The 18,210-nt window shown below is 31.1% G+C and overlaps 1 protein-coding gene across 4 annotated transcripts in view; it reads left to right on the forward strand.

Moving 5' to 3' along the window:
- LOC134272949 (suppressor of lurcher protein 1-like) overlaps positions 1-18,210 on the forward strand; it is a 53,264-nt gene that overhangs the window by 14,117 nt on the left and 20,937 nt on the right. For 3 of the 4 annotated variants that reach the window (XM_062755124.1, XM_062755128.1, XM_062755133.1), the window contains exons 2-7: positions 8,898-8,970; positions 13,084-13,131; positions 13,632-13,821; positions 15,221-15,438; positions 16,231-16,453; positions 17,104-17,303. In XM_062755124.1, coding sequence (XP_062611108.1) covers positions 8,898-8,970; positions 13,084-13,131; positions 13,632-13,821; positions 15,221-15,438; positions 16,231-16,453; positions 17,104-17,303 — 952 coding nt within the window. The remainder of the gene's footprint in view (positions 1-8,897; positions 8,971-13,083; positions 13,132-13,631; positions 13,822-15,220; positions 15,439-16,230; positions 16,454-17,103; positions 17,304-18,210) is intronic. The other variant, XM_062755139.1, reaches the window with a different exon arrangement.

The raw sequence follows: 18,210 nt of genomic DNA on the forward strand, positions 1-18,210 counted from the left end.
ATCTATGATCCATTTTAAATTGAATTCATTGTCCATCTTGACACTTCACATTCATTAACTTTTTACAACTTACTGAATTGATATGAAAGGAAGGATATGGAGATAATGAACAGTATTCAGTATCAAAGTCCATAAAACAATAAAACATACATTTAATGTTCACGTCATAGAAATATGACGTTACCATTTCCCCGCAAGCACTTTATAGCATGGCATAAGTTTCTCTAAAGTTAAGCATAAATAATATTATGTAGTAATATTTTAGCAAGAAAAATAACTTTTCTTATTTCATGAGATTTATGCAAGTATAAAATAGAAGGAATTTGGCATTTAATTGAAAATTAAATAAAATTTTTTAAAGTGCATGAAAATGCTTGATTGTTGGGAAACGGTAAGTGCGTGATTTTGCGTTAGAAATAGGAAATGGTATATGCCTTAAAATGCGTGACTGCGTGGAAGACGGTTAAGCTTTACTTTTTATAGTGTCAATAATATAACGAGAATAAAAGCACTCTTAATATATATTGAACCATACACTTTAAAAACTGCGTAATTAAAAACATTCAGTATCTTTCAATGTTATCAAAGAAGCTTTAATTATTTTAAATTCGTTTTTTCATGGTGATTTCTGAGTTGCTTTGAAAATGGTGATATCTTTATATCACAATTTTGTCTATTAAAAAATCACACGGCGGTTGTGACCGGTGGACAGTTTGGCTTACTACTCGATCGATGGCACCTGATCCCACCTCCGATGTTTAAAGAGGTCCGTGTTTGCTCTTCTTCTGATGTCTATTTATTCCATGGAATACAGGAAGTGAGATTCTGAATGCTGTTAGTTTTCTCCAAATATTTCATTTCATCTTTTTTATTCTCCCTTTATATCTCTCAAGACATCTTTGACCATCTCGATCTATACAGTATCCCTCTATCCTGTTATAGTTCTATGAACCCCTTTTTACATTGACCGGTTCTGGCAGCGTTTAGTGTTATAAAAATGTCTTTGTTCGTATCGGAAGTGGGTCAGATTTCGAAATTTTTAATCGGTCCCACTTCACACCTAGGACGTAGAACATTAGGAGTGTCTGTTTCTTTTGCTAAGCGTATGATTTCAGGAGTTTTTGGATATGACTTAAAAAATAGCTCCATCGCTACAGTAGGCTTAGCACGATAAGGACCCCTTAGCTTCTGAATGATCTTACATGTAAATGCAGAGTAAAGGTGTTCATTTGAAGCCTTTCACTTGTGTTTGATGGTTTCTATTGTGAGAATAAACAGTTTCGCAAGGGACAGAAACAAATCTTTGTAAGTATTCTCCATCTGAAGATTTTCTTATGTCTTTTGATGATTATCTTTACTTATTTGTAATAATCAGTGGCATTTCTTTATTTTACCCTTGTTTTTTGCTCTGAATAATAATTTTGTTTTCTATCTTTCAAAAACTATCAATACGTATTTTATCTGAGATAGATACGCGACGTCTCAGTGCATGGAGTTGCTAGTAGTATATGTATATTACAAGGATAGTGTGAAACACCTTTGATTGAATTTAAGTGTACAAAGGGTTCGTAAACATATTCTATCCCGTTCCACAAAACAAAGCAAATTTAAAGATCGACCGTATTGTTAAAGAGAATTTAAACAGAACCAAAAACGTTTCTACACAATGGAAAAGATAAATGATTACAATATATTCGAAAGCGTCAAACTTACAAATTTAGCTAAGTACATTGTATTCATGAAAAAAAATGATTCATACAGCTCAACGGAAAACACCAAATCAAGGACAAATTAACACTTTGATGGAAGATGATAGCACAGAACTAAAGATTCAGATATAATTATTAAACATTTCATGAGGACCAAGTAGTCAAAACAGATGATGAGGTAATCCAATTAAAAGAAAGCGACAACCATGATAATGATATCAAATTGTGGGCTTAATAAAATTCAGCTCCAACACTGAATGTGGCGTTCCTAAGACGACGCCAGCTTTGATCAATTTCTCCCCACAAAATCGAATTAACATTAATGCCACTATATGACATAAAACTGACATATTTTTTCTTAAAAAGAAATAGTTTTCCTCTACAACTAATCACTTACATGGTTTTGATTCTGAAGGTGTCCTTTTCTAATTTAAAAAAACATTTTGATACAATGCATTTAATGGTAAAAGCAATGAATTCAAGTTATACATCGAAAAAGGATTTGGTTTTGTTTGTTCAAAATGGTTCATTCATATAAAGATGTCACCTCTTGCACATGTGGAACTAAAATTTAAACTTTTGTTTTGATATGGCACTTACAACCAGGACCATTGAGCAGCAAGGGATCTTTTTTGTGCTAGCATTTCCTTACTCTGCGAAACCACTGTCACAAGGGTGACACCGTTTCGTAACCAGGTTTTGGCTCTCGGACTACACGTGTTAACATGCTGTAAAAAGGAGACGTAAGGACAAATGATACAAACAATCTTTAATTATAAATACTAAAAAAAACAATCTAAGCCGTGTTTATTTAAGTAAAATCTATGAGTTTACCCGCACATATTATGATTTTTTATTCAAAGTTTCACAATTAAAGTAATACGCTTGACAAAATGCTGTATAGATTTATCAGGATAGTTTCAAGTGAGGGGTATAATAAAGCCATGTCATTATCTCTCTGAAGAGAGTGTCTGTCAAATTTTTGGCTGATGAACCTGTTTCTTTTATGGAGTAGCGGGCGATACTTAAAATCAAAACAATATCCCACCTCTGATGTTTTGTGGGTCCTTGTTGGCTCCGCTCTTTTTTCGTACTGTTTTATGGACCTTCAATAATGTTCGTTATATCAGTCTGTTTCTTTTAACTACTTCATAATTATTAAGAAAATGTGAAGATTTTTTTAAGTTCTGAAGGAATTAATTCCACCTTTAATGATATATTTAAAAAATATTCGCTTGATGTTCAATATTCAATGTTAATGTGGGCCATATATATTTCAACATTTTAAGGTGTGTTCCCATTTCATCTTAACTGTGGAAAGTAGGTAAGAAACTGTGAAAAAGTTATAGAGTTACAAAGAATTTGAAAATTCCTTTGTAGAAACAATAAATGCAGATTAATTAGATATTTTAGCGATTAGTTAATTCCACATTAAAACATTTTTAATATAAAAGGAACAAATAGTAATGAGTTAATTTTATCATTGGCTTCTAGAGTCATTGTACAATCAACAAATAAGATATTTGCAAATATTTACGATGAAAATACAATTTTTTTTGTGGATGTAGTGACTTATAAAATATGCAGTATATATTAAATGTTTAATGTTAATCTTAAATACTAGTATATTAAGACAGAATTCTACAGTAGTTTTATGCGTAGAATTTATTAACTTCGCTTTTTTCACCTATTTTTTCTGATTTTGTATATTTTTTTGTATAATATTCTCAAAAGCACTCATTTTCACTGTCAATGAATAACCTTTAAATCTCAGAGGTCGTCAGAATTTGCCATGCAATACAAACAAAAAATATATATTATATACTAAACGAATTTTAGAAAGTACAGGGTCCGCGGTCATAAACCATACTTAAGTCTGAGAACGCTCTCAAGGCTGAGAATTTTCTCACATCCAAAATTCTCAGACTCAGCGGCCGTCATAAAAAAAATTGAGAAAAATAAAAATTCCTTCTAAAAACTCTTTTATATGCAAATTCTCAGCTGAGTAATTCTCAAGAGTTGAGTTGAGAATTTTTTTTTTGAGAGTTCTCAGATTTATGACAGCGGACCCAGGTATATTTTTACGATCCAAAATCATCCGTCCCTTGGGACTTCCTTATAAGAGTGTTTTACTGCTTTGCTGAGTTCAACAAAGTATCGAGTTGAAGTAACATCCCACTCTTTAGATTTGTTGCATTCCATATGGCTGTTTTAATGGACACATCTTTGTGACTTTTGCTTTGCAATGCCTATGAATCATTCATGTAGCAATAACCTTAGAACACAATTTTGTAATGTCAATATCGATACAAGCCATAAATACATATTTATCAAATTTCTTACGACAATTGATAAGTTGGAAATGACGTTTTGATCACGCCTTTCATAGGTACAAAAAGAATTACGTCAGTGGCTACATGTAAAAGTGTGCTCTAAAAAAATTTTGTGTACAAAGTATTCCCAGAATCGATTCGTTTGCAGGATGTTCGGTTGTAATTGTACATTCAAGAATTTTCACTCATATTGAGACGCCAAAATTCCTAGGAAAAGGTTGCAAATTTAAGACTGTACTTGGCCCTTTTGACCTTTAATTATTGTGCTATCCTTTTTTGCTAAATTGGACCCCGTTTTATACGGTTTATTTATTTATTTAGAAAAAAGCCGCTCTGTTGCAACCACTATTGAAATAATTATATCAATATTGGTTGAGAGTGCATTTCAATAGCAAACATAGTTAGTAACCACTATTGAAATATAACCACTATTGAAATAATTATATCAATAGTGGTTGAGAGTGCATTTCAATAACAAACATATGTAATAACCACTATTGAAATACAACCACTATTGAAATAATTATTTCAATAGTGATTGAGAGTTCCATCCGGAAAAAAAAATCAAAGATTTTACTATTTTTAATTTAAAACAAGATGTTTTTATGACACACTGATGCCCCCGTATTGCAGATTATGATGAGGATTGAAGTTCCTTAAATACAAGTCCACCTCATAGGTCAAAGTCAAAGGATCAAAATTGCTGGCATCCAAAGAGGGGTCTTCACAAGGAATATGTCTCTGAAATATGAAAGCTCTAGTCCTTACTGCTTATGAGTTATGTCCAAGTTTAACATTTTGAAAAAGTGAGTGAAACTTGTATTTTAAGGTTAAAAGGTTTTATTTGTTGATACCCTTAGAAAGGTCTTTCCACAAGGAATAAAATATACCATCGACAGACAGACACACGGACAGATAAGGCGAAAACTTTATACCCTTAAATCTTCGATTACGGGCGCATAAAAATTGTGATGCCCTTAGCATGCTCAGTCTGAAATATTATTATGTGTCAAGAAGCCATGCATTTAAACTTCTTGTGTATTTTTTTTTTTTTTTTTTTTTTTTTTTTTTTTTTTTTTTTTTTGGTGCTCTTTGAAGAAAACCGTTAAGAGTTAAAAATAATAATCTGGTTTCCTTCTGTTCAAAAAAAACTAAGAAGAGTCCCAAATGATTATTTTTAAAGCAAACTGGCTTTGGAAAATCGATTCGTATTCCGTCGAGTAATGTGTCTTCATCTAGTAAGATGTTATTTTCTTTGAGTTTTTTCTTTCATTATCACATTTGATTCTTTCGAGAATGTTTTGATTCGGACTAAAATCAGTTTTTGATGCTATTACGTTGAGCGATTTTTCTTCTTTGACGTCATTTTAGTGAGTTGTGCTATATAACACTTCCAATACTAGGTTACTATTTGTATTGTCTTCTATCGTTAATTAGATATATTCTAAGATATGTGTACATTCTGCTATCAGATTCAAATTGAATTTTCTTAATTCAATTTAATTCCTCTTTTGATTCCAACGATATATTATGTTTTGAATTTTAGAAACCCATTGGGGTCACGATATTTCTATATATTTTCAATGCGCAAAAATTGAATGCACAGTAAGAATAATGAAAATTATTGGAAAAGGAAATTTACTTATTCAATTTCGTAATTTTTTTTTTTATTTTAGAACTTTCTACGAGACCAGAAATTCACACTCAGTTAAATAAAATCATTAATTAAATGATCTTTATTTTCCATCTGGGTCGTTTTTCTTCCTTTTTGAATTCTATCATACGTGAGATTGGTAGGAGATAGAATCCCTCACGAATATAGTATTTAATATTCTTTTTCAGTTCATTTTTAGAGTTAATTGTAAACGGATTAATAATGTAAGCGCTGCGAACATTTTACCTATAACCACTAATAAGAATTTGTTATCTTTTTTCTCAAATTCATGAAATTCGTGTATATAAAAGGCTTACCGGTTGTTGTACAAGTAAGACTTTGATTGTAATCGTGAGTGCTTTTTGCAAATGTTCAATAAAGCACATAGCACCACTAGGATAACGTAACATTTTAAACAATCAAATATATGGATATAAAAAACAGTACTTAGGCTCAAAAGTCAATTAAACAATACAAATACAGGGCAGAGGAAACACAGATCCCTACTTTATCATATATAGGTTGCATCACGTGCCATGAAGGAGTGAACATCCCTTCTCTCCAGGTCACACCAGTTGTGTACAGTTTTCAGAAGGGCTTAACTTTTCTTATTTTTTCATGGCTTTGTTTATGAAACTTCAGTTTGAGCTGTTCTACCCGGAAATACGATAGGTCCCTCAAAACAAAAGAAACAGAGGATAAACATTGTACTGAATAATCATATTGAATTCGTAATTTCATTAGAAAATATCATAGACAAACTGTCAGACCACTTTTACTCCTCAGTGTGATATATATTGTTTCTTGCTTCTAAAATTAAAGTTCAGACCAATCCGGGAAGGGGTAGAGAGTCAAACTGGTTGTTTCATTAGATACATGAAAAAACGTTGTCTTTCTTTTGATTAGAGTTCAAATCAGTTCGAACAAGAGAAGATACACAGAAAGTTCATCTTTTAAGTAAATAAAAAGAAATCAAATATGATTTTAAATATTATCAAATAAAATGATACTCGTATTTCAAACAACGTGCATTGCAATTTCTTGGGGAATAAATCTTTTTTAAAATATTGCATAATGTGTGTACATTTGTACATCTTTTTTTGAAATCTAATTAAAGTTATGTTAATATTTTACTTTACACAAGAAATGTTTATTAGATCAATACTTCAATATAAAAAAATCAGTACTCGTATAATTTAATTCTCAAATTCTGGATATAATTAATATGATCAATATTATTGATACTTTCACAGATTCTTTATAGCATAATGTCAATATGCACCTCCTAATTTAATCTTTTATCTGACACTTATTTCTCCGAGAACAAAACATGGCCTTCGTCATGATAATCGTGCGGGAGGCGGGGATATCATAAAGTGCTCACAGTACATGTACCTCTAGTTTTCTTGTGTAAATACCTTTTCTAAGCCTGTGAAACGTGGAGACGGGTCCTTCGGATGAGACTGTATAAACCGAGGTCCCGTGTCGCAATAGGCTCTGGGACGAAAAAGATCCCTCACTGCTCAATGGCCCTGGGTGCAGAGATAAGGACAAAAGAGCCAAGTACGTTAGTTATAGTCACTATAGAGTGGTGGCGTCTCCATATGAGTGAAAAATTCTCGAGAGGGACGTTCAATATGCAGTCATTCAAATATTATCGACACAAGGAATTGTCTTTTTTTCACAATATTTTAAGCATCAGTCATACACTGAACTTCTAGTGGAATGGTTGAAATCAAATCAAGGCACTGAATCAAAATAATAAGTGCATAAACAAATTGTTCTTTGTTGCATCAATGAACAAATTGCCTTTAAATGGTTCAAGAAAATCATTCTATATAGTGCAAAAGGAAATTGCCATTAAATAGAACTAACTAACTCATAAATCAATAATCGGAATAAAATCAACTCATCATATTCAATTCATTTTTTTAAATATTTTTACCACAACCCTTATTGTGAATTACACTGACATTGGTCAATATACATTTATATGAATGTTATATGACGTTTTTCATACTAATTGTTAGTCCATTATTTATACACTGAATTGACGATGGATTTTTCCGTTATTTCACGATCATGACAATGAGCACACGGCGGGTGTGACCGGTCAGCAGGGGGTGCTCACTCCTCCATGGCACCTGATCCCACCTCTGATGTTTCGGAGGTCCGTGTTTGCTCTGCTCTTGTTTTGTATTGTTTTATGGACTTTGTGATTGAATACTGTTCGTTATTTCTATATCCTTCTTGATACAAAATCAGATCTTATTATTGTTTAAAATATAACTAGGTGACCATTTGAAAGATATTTCGAATCACTTTAACCCTGATGAACATATTTTTACGATTCTTGAAGTATAGTGAAACTCACACTGCATTTCTCGTTAGAAGTTTCAAGTTTAAAATTTAAGTTGTTTTTGAAACAATGTCGATACATAAAGGTCCAAGTGCGATCACTTTTAAATATGACCAAGTGTGTAAATTAACACCGATATAAACCAGCCTTAACATTTTCATATCCATTTTTGGCAAGTATGTTTATGCTGCTCTGTAATCAAAAGGCGCCTCTGATAATAAGTATATCTTATGCAGTGCGTTCCTAGATTCAAAAGAAAAGTAGTGCATCAGTACAGGTCATAGAACTTACAAATCTCACGTTATTAAAAGCCCTGGTTTGACAGTAATTTGACACCTGAACTTCTAGTCCATGCTTTTAAAGCAGACTCTCTTTCAAGGAAACTCGGTTCTGCACAAATTATCCATGAACAAAGCTTCTCGTAGCAAGAACCTTAAAAAGTAGTTCCATATACATCAAATAGGTGCAAGGAGCTTTTCTGTTCCCGAAACAATCAGTTTGAAATAAGAAGGTTGTCATATTGATTCGCCTGCATGTTTCAAGTTAAAAATGTCTTAAGTTTGATTGCGGTACATTAGGAGAGATAACACTATCAATGCTTTTTTTTATCTCGTGTGGATTTGAAGAACTTGGAATTAATTGTGCTTATACCTAATCATGCATCAGGTGCTTAAAAGTCCAATGTGTTGTGGAAATGATATATGATATTTGGGTGGAACTTTATCTTTTTGTTTTATATCTACTAAATATAGTAGAAATACCTTTTATAAATACCACTCTTATCTCAAATCTCAAAGAACAGATAATTAGGAAGCGTTGAAATTCTTTCTTTCTCTCCACAGATGAATTATAGTGTACTCGCCTCACTGTTTCTCCTTCCTACCTTCTTTCTATCCGTTGATCTTATTGGTCCAGGTGAGTGGCTTTACTTTATGCCTAATATCTTCTGAAATCTTAATAATGCTGTTTTAGCGATTTATATCCTCGCATGATCAATGCAAGCAATCCATTCTACAAGAACATTAGATGAGCAATAGCCATTTTTTTAGTGTTTTTTTATTGTGTCTCAAAAATTCAATACATACCGTTAAACCAGCAGTTAGTAGTATAAGCGTCAGTTAGGAAGTAATGACTAAGACATTCATTGACAAAACTTAGAACAGAAATATGTCTAGTGTTCCTTTAAGTCATTTCTACGTATGGTCATTCTATAGACTTGTCCGTCGTACAGAAGAAATCCAGTTTATCGTGTGAATAACTCTGTCAACACTTTCCTCCGCCTCATTTAAACATTAAATAGGTTTTGGGTCTTCTCTAAGCCTTTGTACCCTCTTCAGGGAATACACGTTATCACAACACTGTCAGAACACTGGGATATGTTTACACTACATTTAGCCCGCGTTATTGATCTGAAGTCTGGGGAATAGGTCGTCTGCAAAGTCATTTCCCGCCGTCAGAAGCACTCATATTATCCGCTGGTCATTTGTTTTATACTCGTCGATTTCAGATTTCTTAAATAGTGTCAAAGCAATTTTGTATAATCTTGTGTTATTTCTTCGGAACTGCTGAGAATTTATAAAACCGATAACAAAGATTCATTTTATGATACGTCTTTGGATTAACCAAAGGTTTCGTTTTAATGAAGGAAAAATATAGTGTAATGTCTTTGGCATCATGATTGCATTGCTACTCAATGTAGCAGGTAATGCAATTTTCACTTTAAGTTTTTCTCTAAATTGTAGGAAAAAATCAGATAAATCTCCAATTAATGGGAAAACAATTTGATCGACAATGGATGGACTTTGAGCTTAACCCCCTTCCACGAAGTCTTGCACTTTAACGCATATACCATTTCCTATTTCTATCGCAAAATCACGCATATACCGTTTCTCCGCAATCACGCATTTTCACGCACTTTAGAAAATTCAATTAATGTTTAGTTGAATGCCAATTTCCTTTTATTTTATGCTTGCAAAAATCTCATTAAATAAGAAAAGTTTTTTTGTATTAAAATAAATTGTCATAGTATTATTTCCCCTTAATTTTAGAGAAATGTGTATCATGCTTTAAGGTATTTGCGGGGAAATGGTAAATTTTTATTTATATGGCGTGAACATTAAGTAAGTTGCATAGCAGTTCAGTAAGTTGTAAAGAGTTAAATATTGTTCGTTGACTACATATATTTCATTGATATTAATGACAAAAGTTAACATCGATCCTTAAACAAATAAGAAGAATAATTTGGAAAAAAAAAAACGAAACGTATACTAGAGGTAGGAAGGACAGATAAATTCTCTATTTCTATTGTCTACCCTGGCAGAAAGTCTAAATGATCGAACAGCAAAGATTTAACTAAATCTGTTTTGAATCAAACTCAACATTGATGTACCCATTAGGTTCTAGAGTCCCTATATCTTAAGAATAAAAGAATAAAAGATTTGTACCTCTCGTGTTAGATGATAATTCGTGTTCGAAAGATATTCAAATTTTTTAATGTCATTCAAAAATTTACAGGCCACTATAATGGTAAGCATTCCCAACTCATACTTTTACATTTAAGGGGGCCGACTATAGTTTTATTGTGTGAAAACTACAATAGCGAAACTCTTCATTTTTATACCATATATGACTTATATTAACTTCAGTGTACATGCAAAGTTTGGGGGAAATCTACCGTCCAGGTATTTTTGAGGGACCGTCTCAAAATACAGGTACATTTACTATAGGATTATATAGGAAAATGCCAATTTTTAGCAAATTATACAAATACTACAATAGACATTTTGTTCAAACTATAATATTTGATGAGTAATACTATATTATACAATCTACGTAAGAAACACAAAATTCTACCGTCTTGTTACCAGAGGGGGCATCTCAAAATGCAAAAAATTAGCAAATTTTACTATTTTTATAGAGTACTACAAAATATGACGTACACAATGGATTCACATGAAAACATAATAAAAATATTGGAGATATTCTCAAATATCTATGTTTCAAATTTCAAGAGCGTATGTTTATTACATTTTCTTTAATAATATTTTGATTGCCCCTTTCTTTAAGAGCTACAGATTATCATAACGTCAAAAACACACTGCAACGACGTCAACCTACCTATCAATTGCAAAATCGGTTAAAACATCAGTTATATGAAATTGTAATTCCATTTTTATACCTATAATTTCTTAATTTTGTTTAATTTTAATAATTAAGCGAAAAAAGTTGCATTAAAACAGTAAATACGCTTCATTTTACTATGATGCGCGAAATATTGCGCAATGGAAACTATAGTCGGCCCCCTTAAATACTTTTTACCCTCTGTTATTGTAAAAAGAATGTATCAATTAAAATCCTTCTAAAGACATGCAATGACCTGATAGTATACTTGGACGCATTAACATACATGTACATTTAGACTTAAAAGGTGTCTAAAATGCAAACGCTCTATATGTTACATAAAAAATCATAGGCGTATGGAAGTGATGGTTTTGATATACTGTATATGTGTAATTCATCAATTAAAACAAAACATGTTTGTTTACTACGAAAATAATATGTATGACTTTTTTGTTTTTTGTATGAAAATGGTGACTAAAATAATGGTGAGAAAGAAGGATATGGAGATAATGATCTGTATTCAATATCAAAAGTACATAAAATAATACAAAATAGGAGCAGAGCAAAAACAAATAAAAAGAAAATGCATACTTAAAATCTTTGAATACGACATCACAAAGTGTTCATGAAAAAAGAAGCTTCATGTTTAAAATGTTTAACAAGCATTGGGTTTTTCAAAGCATAATATAGCTATATCTAAAATACTGTATATTAAAGTATTACAGACAGATGATACAAACATTTGTATTTTGTATTTCTTTGGAGGAGACTAAATAATATGTCACAGGTTTAGAAAGTGGATAAATCTTTGAATTTCTTCTCCTTATATTTGAAAAATGAAATAGACTTTAGTTTTAGAAAACTTTAGTTACTTCAATAAAACTAGAGGTACTATGAGCAATGAGAATGATAGATATGCATGGTTATAATTTGTTTTTGTGGTCAGGAAACCCAAAATATGTGTCGGATCAAAAAGTAAAATAGGAGGTGCACAATGGCAATATGTAATAAAGATTCTGTGAAAGTTTCATTAAATTTCACTCAGTGGTATAAAAGGAGTTGCGGATAAAATATGGGTACCCCAAAGCGTAACAGACAGACGGACGGACATACCGATTACAGTATACCCTCCCACTTTTTAAGCGGGGGTATAATTACAAATATGGACCAGGCACGTTCAGGTGAGGTTTACAGATTAAAACACATTTCAGAATATGTTAGTTTGGTGCTAAAAGTGTTATACAAACTTTAAAAAAAAATAACTTTACAAAGCCAGGTAAATTTTATGAGGAAAAGGAAAATCAGCCTATGTAATTTTTCTGATTTTTCAACATTTTGCATTTCCTAATAAAATTTACCTGGCTTGGTATATTTTTGTAAACTTTGTATTACACTTTTAGCAATAAGTTAACATATTCTAAAACATGTGTTTATCTGTAAACCTTTACTGAGTGTAATATGTCCAAAGTTGTAATTTTATTAAAGTATTAACTAAAATTGACCAAGTCTATTAACTGATATTTTCATTTTCTTAGTTTGTTTCATTTTTCAAGTTAAAGGCAAAAAAAAGTATTCAAAGAGTTATACACTTTTCCAAACCTGTTACATTATTTTTAGTCTCCTCCAAAGAAAAATGTTTGTATCTTCTATCCTTAATAGAGAAAAAAACCGAAATGTCGATGCATTTTGACAAATCGACATCGACCTACTTGCACGAAAAAGAACAACTCTCACTCTGCAAGCTGTATATATTTGTATAAAAGTGTTAAATTAAGTGCAATGTAATTCAAATGTTGTATTCAATTTGTGGATTAACAATACGTGATAAGAAGGAACAATACTATCCCAATACTATCCATTACTTTAATTGTTGCATCTTTTCTGCGTCATTTGCTTCCATTTCATCAGAGGCTGAGAGAGGTTGTCTCTCATTTGACGAGCGTGCTAAAAAGAAAGGTAACTCTTACCTAAAGCTTATTCTTTTAAATAAAAGTTAGAGTTACTTACTCTTGAATCAAAATGGTAACATCCTTTTACATTAAGTAAGAAAATGGTTTAGAATAAATTAAACATGCAAAATAAACTTTTTTGTTTCATGTGATTAAATGTAGCTTTACTTTCAAAGCAAATTGAATTTATATAGGTATAAAATAATATGATTTTCATAGACTTTTACCTTTATCATCACACCAAAGTCAAAAGCCGTATACTTAAAATAATACTGATGCATCTTATGTCTTTTTCATTTCATCACATTCACGCAGGTTTGTATTCAAAGCAAAAGAAAAATGTATAAACAAGAGAAAATCTAAAAGTTATATAAATATATTTTTCTAAGTAAAAGAATTTCTCTGATTCAAATTTATTTTCATAATTTTTTCTACAATATTTTAATTAACTTTCATAATTATGACAATATTTATATTTAAATGACGACGTTATTGAATATTTTTCAGGTTGTGAGTGTGTGGTCTACCAGAGTACAGGTCAGCCCGGGTCCCGGACCTTCCACTCCCCTAATTATACCTCTGCTCAGACCTACCCCAGAGGAATCATCTGTATTCTCTTCTCTTTTATTGGAGATGTAAATGAGACAGTAGAGATTACGTTTATTGACTTCAACCTTCATCCTAAAGTGAATAATAGGTAACAATATCTATATGTTCATTTTAAACTTTATCCATTGTACATCTGAAATAGATATCCATTCTTGATAAATAAAAAAAAACTGAAAGGTAGGAAGGTACACTTATATCTTTAGACATTGTTTTTTTTTTTAACCTTTTAAACAGTAGATGAAATACGCAAGTTATCACAATTACATTGTAACTTTCAAATATCATTGCAAAATTCTTATTCTTAAATTATGCCCATATTTTATCTATTCACTTATTTATTTATTCATTTGGAATTTGTTATGCATTTCTTTTCATTATGCATTCATTTGTATTACCTCAATTTATTAAAAAGGAAAACAGTTTACAATTTTTTTTATTCACTAAATTTTCTTTTAACTTTCGATATAAACTAGAAGACAGTCCTAGAACCCTGAAAGACTAATAATCTGGTTTATATTTTACCCAAGATTCATAATTTCAATACCTTACTATAAATACCAGTATGAAGCTTACAACTTCAGTAATGCACGGGACACTGATAATAAAGTGAATTATTCACGATTTATTGTCCTATGAATCTAAATTTACATGTAATATATATTTTCTTATATTCATTTAAATCCCAAAAAAGTTTTAACTTAGGCTTAATTCATACAATAAATTAAATATATATTAGATCCTTACGTGAATAAGGTGATTTTTGTGAGTACATCATCTTTTAGCATGGACTTGAAGGGAATAACATATGATCAAGATCATAAATCTTTTAACAATATAACAAATACATATAAAGGACAAAGCAATCACCTTCATTAAAAGTAGAGGTCATACCCATACAATTATGTTTTAATCAGCTTATATAAATAATTAAAATTATTAAAAACTATGACAAAATAACATGAACAATGAATAAGGAGTAAAAAACAGTACTAAATGAAACTGTTTTTCTAAACAAAATTATATGAAATTATATTAGTTCTTTCTTAAAGTATACACATGTATTGTGTGACTTTATTGATCAGCAGCCTTAATCGGATAAAGTTGATCATACATTCTCTTGTCAAGTTTTGCGTACCAATTAATTAAGAAGACATAAACATTTTTGCAGGAAGCAATAAAACATTATGTTTCTAAATCAACTATAAGCTTGAAAAAGAGTAGCTGATGTAATCCCTTTTGATGATCACTTTTAATCAATAAATTAGTCTACATGTTTTTTTCCATTGAAATTGATTTTTTTTAAGCAATATAGTGAAAATTATCTTTCATTTACAATCTATGTTATTACACACAACTTTAAAAAATATGATTGCAACTCTAATACCTTTTTTTCATTTTTGAAGAATATATTTTCAAATACAAGTAAATTGTGTCAAACTTTTTTCATATGTTTTGTTTAGCTGAACTTAATTCTGTTTATAATGCAGGTGTCCAGATTTTCTCAAACTCTATTTAGACGAACGAGCGGAAGTGAATGAACAAAGTATTTCAGAATACGACTTATGTGGAAACATGTCGGACCTTCCTCAGAAAACTTTTTATTCGAAGGGTAGGAGTCTACATATGGAGTTCCATACAGCACCAGACGGGACTCTAAATAACTCCTATAAAGGATTCGCTGGAAAGTTTTCATTTGTAGACTCAAGTAAGATATATGAATTTCATAAGTAACTATCTAATAACAGAAATATCAAAAGAAATTTAAATATGCTTTGTGCAAAGTGAAGAAATCATTCAACAAAATATTATAAAACAACTGAGTTCAACATTATTACTAAGCATATTCAAGGGCATGAGCAATGGGAACACATGTTTTCTTTCTATGCCTCACAGATCTTCTTTTCGAAAAAAAGTCATAAAAAAACTCATTTTCTTTTCATAATTTGACGAACATATCAAACAGTTTACGTACCGTATATACTCGCCTATAAGTCGGTCCGCCTATAAGTCGATTGTATTTTTTTCGGTTATTTTGCGAGGATTTGCCATTGACCCGCCTATAAGTCGGACCAACTTTTTGTCAGAATCAGATGACAATTTCTAATAAATGTTCTAATGTTTTTAACCTGATTTCAATCAATATTTTTAGAAACTTAGTTGATATTTTACTTTTAATCATAGAAAAATAAATAATGCATTCTTAAGATAAAGAAAAAAGTATTAGATATACGTATATAAATACTTGTACTTTACGTTTAATCTTAGAATACTTAAAACCTAATGATATGATATATCCAGACTTTATTCAACGATAACCATGTTCATAGAATACTATGTTTCGCCGACCAGAAAAATGCCAATCCTTTTATGACTCGTCTATAAGTCGGACATAGACTTTTGGGCTAAAATTTAACTCCCAAAAAATCGACTTATAGGCGAGTATATACGGTATATTATAAGACATTTCATTTTGTTTTTCTTCTTACTATTGTAAAAGAGGAATTCCAGACAACAATGAAGCCAGTTTCGAAGGATCCAAATACATGTTCCTACACAGACCAACATAACGACAACAGCCTCAACAAAGGGAGGTTCTTCTCCCCTCGATACCCCCAAAACTTCCCTCCTTGGTCCTCCTGCAGCTACCAGTTCTTTGCACGACCGGGGGAAATTATCCAGATTAACTTTCTTGTTTTCCAGTTGTCGGGCAACGCCTCAAGGTTAGTAAGTATATCTTTTTCCTTTTATATAGTTTTAATGTTTTCTATGTTAGTGTACAGCGCTTAATTAGGTAAATTTACAACTGAAAATGCTTTCTCATATATAAAACTATTAAAAAAAAGCAAGTATATCTATATCTGTATAAACACATGTTCTTAATGTCTTAAACGTAAGACGCACTTCCCGGTAACGTCATTGAGGTAAGGGGTAATCAATAGATTAAACACATGCCATTGAGTTTTAAAAGTAAAAATAAATACAAAGTATGATGAAATTTGGTAAACATACTGTATGTTATAATATAGACATTTATATACCATTTTTTTCGCGACGCTCTAATTACTATTCATGAAATAAACTTCTTGAAGGACATTTGAAAAAGTATTATATTGTCCAATAGTTAGTGTATTTCTTAAAAGAGTTCATTCAATTGAAAACCAAAAATTAAAATAAAATCATGGAGATAACGAACAGTATCCATTTAACAATACAAAATAGGACCAGGGCAATCATGTGCACGGAACTCCAAACATCAGAGGTGAGATCAGGTGCCATGAAGTAGTGAGCACCCTGCCGACCGGTAATTACTCAATATTTGACATATAATTGATGTTTAACTAACTACATGTACCTTTGTGTCTCTTTTAAGCTGCAAGAAGGATGAAGACTACATTGAGTTGTTTGAAAACAGAAATAAAACAGAGAGGATAGCGTTCATCTGTGGCACTAAAAGTGTTCCTACCATTACATCACATAATAACTATTTAAGTGTGTATTTCCATTCCAAATCGAACTCCAACAAGAAAGGATTTGCAGCTACCTATGAATATAAATCTATAGATTCTATTGGTGAGTACTTTTTATCTACGTGTTGAATGTTGTGCTGAGATAAGCCAATGATAGGAATATTAATTGATACTAGGAATAAAACATATAAATGGTTAATTATAGTAAACCAAATGATGTTTGGTCGAAATCACCTGAATTGTCCTTTTCGTCCTGCAACAAACTATCTTTTTCACGATTTTACAATAAACTACCGAGACGAAAATTTAAAAAAATGAAAACAAGGTTGCTAAAATTTCCAATCTCGCATTTTGTTTTTTAACTTATTTAATGAATGTGAATTATAAATACTTGGTTCTCTTAATAAAACCTGTCTGTTAATCACACAGACATGTCATTTTTATTTATGAATGTTTTTTGTGAGACATGCTAGCACTAATGCTGTTTAAATTATAATAATTTTACCTTTTTGGTATTTTTACCGAATTATCATGTTTGATTCAGATTCGTGAGCTTTTTTCGACAAAGATGTTATGTAAGTGATACAATTATTTTATATACTTGTACCTCAAACAACTGTTATCATAGAAAGTTAGAGTAGGAGATTTGAAGAGGTGATCAGTGTAATAGAAGGCAATCTTTGACAGAGAACAAATCAAATATTTCCTGTGATAATTTTCAGGTTTCTGATAAATATGAACAGTATTATGGGTATTAAAGGGTTTCAATACTTTCAGTAAGCACATTATTTGGTTAGATTTTCCGTTCTGCATGAGCATTTCGAGGATTAAGGAAGTAATGCATTAAAGTAGTGGTCAAATTATATTTTCTTAATGGTCTTTGATCACATATTCTTATTAGTTTTTTTATTAACGAAAAACTCTGAACAAAATATATAATCTTTTTTATTGCCTTTCAGCAGAAAAGTCAGGTATTACAAAATGTTCAGAAATTCTACATTGCAATGGAC

Source organism: Saccostrea cucullata, unplaced genomic scaffold (assembly GCF_032062105.1).
Source record: "Saccostrea cucullata isolate Sc308-1 unplaced genomic scaffold, CSIRO_AGI_Scuc_v1 ctg655, whole genome shotgun sequence".
Classification (NCBI taxonomy): Eukaryota; Metazoa; Mollusca; class Bivalvia; order Ostreida; family Ostreidae; genus Saccostrea; species Saccostrea cuccullata.